Source organism: Alexandromys fortis, unplaced genomic scaffold (genome assembly GCF_014885135.2).
Source record: "Alexandromys fortis isolate MF-2015 unplaced genomic scaffold, M_Fortis_MF-2015_v1.1 scaffold_8_1_9099942, whole genome shotgun sequence".
Taxonomy (NCBI): Eukaryota; Metazoa; Chordata; class Mammalia; order Rodentia; family Cricetidae; genus Alexandromys; species Alexandromys fortis.
Window position 1 is genome coordinate 3,331,112 of NW_026067898.1, and position 4,676 is coordinate 3,335,787.

General features: G+C 44.6%; 1 protein-coding gene and 1 long non-coding RNA gene across 3 annotated transcripts in view; one reads left to right on the forward strand and one right to left on the reverse strand.

Moving 5' to 3' along the window:
* Positions 1–1,698, reverse strand: part of Dusp19 (dual specificity phosphatase 19) — a 13,647-nt gene extending 11,949 nt beyond the window's left edge. The window contains exon 1 of one of the 2 annotated variants that reach the window (XM_050120478.1): positions 1,346–1,698. In XM_050120478.1, coding sequence (XP_049976435.1) covers positions 1,346–1,568 — 223 coding nt within the window. In that variant the 5' untranslated portion in view covers positions 1,569–1,698. The remainder of the gene's footprint in view (positions 1–1,345) is intronic. The other variant, XM_050120468.1, reaches the window with a different exon arrangement.
* Positions 1,699–1,943: 245 nt separating this feature from the next.
* The window catches only part of LOC126487582 (uncharacterized), a 19,388-nt gene continuing 16,655 nt past the window's right edge, over positions 1,944–4,676 (forward strand). The window contains exon 1 of the long non-coding RNA XR_007588424.1: positions 1,944–2,149. This is a non-coding gene — a long non-coding RNA (uncharacterized lncRNA). The remainder of the gene's footprint in view (positions 2,150–4,676) is intronic.

Below are 4,676 nucleotides of genomic sequence, written 5' to 3' on the forward strand. Positions count from 1 at the left end.
TTATTTATTTATTTTTTATGTATACAATATTCTGTCTGTGTGTATGCCTGCGGGCCAGAAGAGGGCGCCAGACCTCTTTACAGATGGTTGTGAGCCACCATGTGGTTGCTGGGAATTGAACTCTGGACCTTTGGAAGAGCAGGCAATGCTCTTAACCACTGAGCCATCTCTCCAGCCCCCGATGACCTTTTCTGATCTCTGAGGTTACCATGCACACACATGATGGACATGTAAATGCATACAATACATGCACATAAAATAAATAAACTAAAAAAATACTTTAAGCAGAGGGCTTTGGCGGTCTAGAGAGAATAAACGCATTGCACCACCTAATGTAAGTCTAACTGCAAGCAACGTAGTATAATGGCAGAGGGTAAGAGTCCATCAGATGGGGGCCTGATGCCCAGCTCTGCTGTTGACTAAATCTGTTATCTGTGCAAATCACTTACCCAGGCTTAAAGCCCAGTCAGTCCCCAATTGTAACTTGGAGATCTTTAAAAGCATTGTATGTGTATACTTCATATTGTGGGTATATCTAACTCCCGATTCTGGGTCCATGTGTTATTTTCTCATTCACAAATATGAAGTAATGCAGATCTACAGGATAGGCTGGTTTCTAAAGAATACCAAAATAATCCGAGCGGTGGTGGCGCACGCCTTTAATCCCAGCACTCCGGGAGGCAGAGGCAGGCGGATCTCTGGGAATTCGAGACCAGCCTGGTCTACAAGAGCTAGTTCCAGAACAGGCTCCAAAGCTACAGAAAAGCCTTATCTCGAAAAAACAAAAACAGAAGCAATAACAACAACAACAAAAATCCCAAGTGAGTTCTCTTACATGCTTTCTTCTTTTGCTATCTGTGGGCGATGCTTGCATACAAATTCAGTATTTCCACATCACAAGACATGAGGCCATCAGACCCATAGATGTAAAATAGAAGCCTTGTTCTCAGCACAGCGAAGACAGACACCGTGAGCAGATGATAGAGGAAGTAAGCTTTCAGTGTCCTTCCAACAGCCAAGGAATCACGTGCTTATTTGCATTTTAAAAGGATGTGGTCTTTTCACAAAATAAGAAACACAGCCTCCCATTAGCCTCCAGAGAAAGTTAAGAAAATTAAGAACATTTCTTCTAAAATTCTAGAATTAGGTGTCAAAGTGATAAATGTTGATGTGAAAGAAACATCCCTATTTTTTCCCTAACCTAAAAAAGTAAACATTTAAACTTTCCGTCGGGATAGCTGATGATGTTACTGTGCAAGGGGGATTATTAGGCATAGAGGAAGCTGATGGCAAAGGAATCCAGTTCAAAGGACTCCACAACGCAGTGGCCAGCCAGTCTACTCACCCAGAAGCAGCCAGGGCTTAATAACGCCAACTTGCAGGTCCAAGCTAAGGTCTTGCACGTAGCCACAGCCACCCCCACCGCCGGGCTCCGCTTCCACAACTTCAACTGTGGCATCTTTCCAGGTCTCTATAAGTTTCTTTCCAGATAGCGTGGTCACCCTGGTGCACTGCTTCCTGAGGTTATTCCGGGAGAATGCTTGGATTTCTTGGTTCAGGGAGTGCATTACATGAGCGAAGGAGGAAAGGCGGCAGACACAAAGACACACCGCCCTCACCGGGCGTCACTACCCGGGAGCTGGACCCAGCAGGTGACTGTGGCTCGGCTCAGAGCAGCCCAGCCCCACTGTCCCGAGCGCCGCTGTAAGGCGAGAGCTGATTGGCCGCTGAGACACAGGGGCTGATTGGATGCCGCTTCCCACCTGCAGCCGGAAGTACTGGGAGTTCCGGGTCCGTCACCGCCCCTCAGCCGGGCTGGTCCTCAGTGTTTCACCCCTGCTGAGTTCTGCAGGAGGCGTGGTCTTTCTGAGACGCAGTCGTGGAAAGCTGGTGTATCCTGGCTCTCAGCTCGCCCAGGGCAGTGTGTTCCGGGACGGCCCTATTGACCCTTACTAAATGCAATCTTATGATAATTTGAGTACAATGTATAAAGACTTAGAAAAAAATGTATTCTCCAACATTACATACAAATGTTTCTGCTGCTTTTAAAACTTTCTGTCATGAAAGTAAGTTTATGGGCTGACTTTTTGTGTTTCTTCACAATTATAGGTTACAGGAATTGCAGGCTCAAGTGTCCTGATAGTTGGAGGTAAGACCTTTGGGAGGATAAATGGTATTGTATTAAAACATATGACAGGATTAATGGCTTCATGAAAAGGCACAAGAACTTCCTTCCCTTACCCTGGGCCAGGTAAAGGAGGACAAAGGAAGTTGGGAGAAATGGGTGTCAGTAAAGCAGGAAGTAGGAGCACATCAGGAGCCTTGCAGAATCTAGCATCTCGAGGTAAATTTCTCTTGCTTATGCAACACAGTTTATAGTGCTTTGTTTTCTCCTTCGAGTAGAGTTTCGCGCTCACCGTACCTGGCTGGAACTCCGGAGTGAAGTGTAAATTATTTGTCTCCTTTAGTCGATCACAGGCTCCTCCAAAACAACCCTCACCATAAATCAGTCCATGTACTTATCCGACAGTGAGCACTTACCGCACACTGCACTCCGCTAACAACTTCTACACACTTAATAACTTAGACATTAAGTCATTTTACCTCACCACGAGCTTAGTGTATACAATAAATATTTATTTAAACAGATCCACAGTTTACAGCTGGGGAAACTTGGATGCAGGCAGAGTATTTCACAGCTACGTTTTGAACCACAAGTAAAGCCTGGGTGCGTTCCAGTCCAGAGCTTCAGTTTTGTTTTTTTTTTTTTTTTTCAAGACAGGGTTTCTCTGTGTAGCAGTCCTGGCTGTCCTGGAACTCACTCTGTAGACCAGGCGGGCCTTGAACTCAGAGACATCTGCTTGCCTCTCCCTCCCAATGCTGGCATTAAAGGCCTGAGCCACCACCACCCAGCTTCTTTCTTCTTTACTACAGAATCCTGCTTTGCCCCTCAAAGTAACAGTAGCTATAATAACAATATTATATGTGCCAGGGGCTGCATAGTTTAAACACATAAACACATTAGCGATTAACTCTGAGTCACCAATAATGCATCCGTGTCACACTAGGAGAAGAACGAAAAGAGCTTCCCCTTGGGGCTGTTTAACCAAGAGTGAGCCCAGACTTGAATTCTCTACTTCACGTAGCCTGTGTCTTCCATCCTGTCTGAAACTGTGCCTGCCTGGAGGCTGTCTTGTGACTCTGTCCCTGTCCCTATGAGTCTATCTGTTGTCTGTGTGTCTGTCCCTGTGGGCCTGTCTGTGTGTCTATGTGTTCAATCTGTGTGTCTATCTCTTCTGAATACTGCAGAAATCATCACATGGGGAGGAATGATATACTTTATAGAAAATTTTAACAGAGTTAACAAGTTCAATATCAGCCCCAAGTGATCCAGACAACAAGCAGTGCTACAAATATCATTGTTTATCAGTCAATACCCAAGTGCTTGTTCAACATTTATGATGGATATTCATTTTAGAATATTGTTTTTAACCTCTGCCCTTTTCAGTTGATGATACACGTGTATTTTTATGGATCAGGGGTGTAGAAGAGTACATATATTTAAATTACAGATATGCACTATCTGGTAGATTTTTTTTATATTGCTTTATTAATATAGTTTAAACAAACAGGCTGAGTACATGGTAGGATAGTAGTCTTAAGTGACCTCAGGGTGTATTAACTCTGGCTGTGAGGTCCAGCAAAAGATCCACTGTCCTAGAATGTAAGAAAAAATTATTGTAATCATTGCCATAAGGTGCTGTTATAGTTGTTATGATTATTAGGGGGAATAAAAAATTCTGTTTTGTGGAGCATGTGTTCGAGTGGAGGGAGCAAGCAGGTGTGTGTGTGTGTGTGTGTGTGAGAGAGAGAGAGAGAGAGAGAGAGAGAGAGAGAGAGAGAGAACCATGGAGGAACATTAAATGCTAAACCCCATGGTGAAAGAACAGTGTGCTGCTAGCTACCGGTTGGTGAGAGAAGGCCCATCCAATAAAACACTTTGAAACAGGCTTGAGTAACATGCAGAAGCCACCATTAGAGGTATCTGGATAAGAGAGGCGTACGAAATGTCTGTGCCATGCACTGAGCAAGTGTCTAGACAACAGAATACTTACTGAGAAGTAGGAGAGGTAGGTGTGGGGCTCAGGATGTGGTCAGGTGGCTAATAAGTTTTTAGTGAGTAAAGATCAATGTTGGAGGAGATAGGGACAGAGAGATAGCAAGAACTTTATGCTGTATTCTTAGTGAGATCAGATGTCACCAGTGAGGCCATTGGTATAGTGAGCCCTAAAGGTGACAATTTCTTCAAGGTCTACCTCAACTTCAGAAGGCTAGAGCACACCCCTCACAGAGTGGATGGCATCCATGAATGATTGACGTGGGAACCTAGAGGCCGGGTCATCTTCGCCTAACTTGGTACAAATCTAAAAGGTCACTGTAACTGTAAAGGATAGAATGTGGTTGGCCTTGGCTGTCATAAAGTCTATTTAATCACGTGACTTCCTTTCCCCTTCCACATGTACTGATCCAAGAATACTTTTTTAAAAGATTTATTATTGCCGGGCGGTGGTGGCGCATGCTTTTAATCCCAGCACTCGGGAGGCAGAGGCAGGCGGATCTCTGTGAGTTCGAGACCAGCCTGGTCTACAAGAGCTAGTTCCAGGACAGGCTCCAAA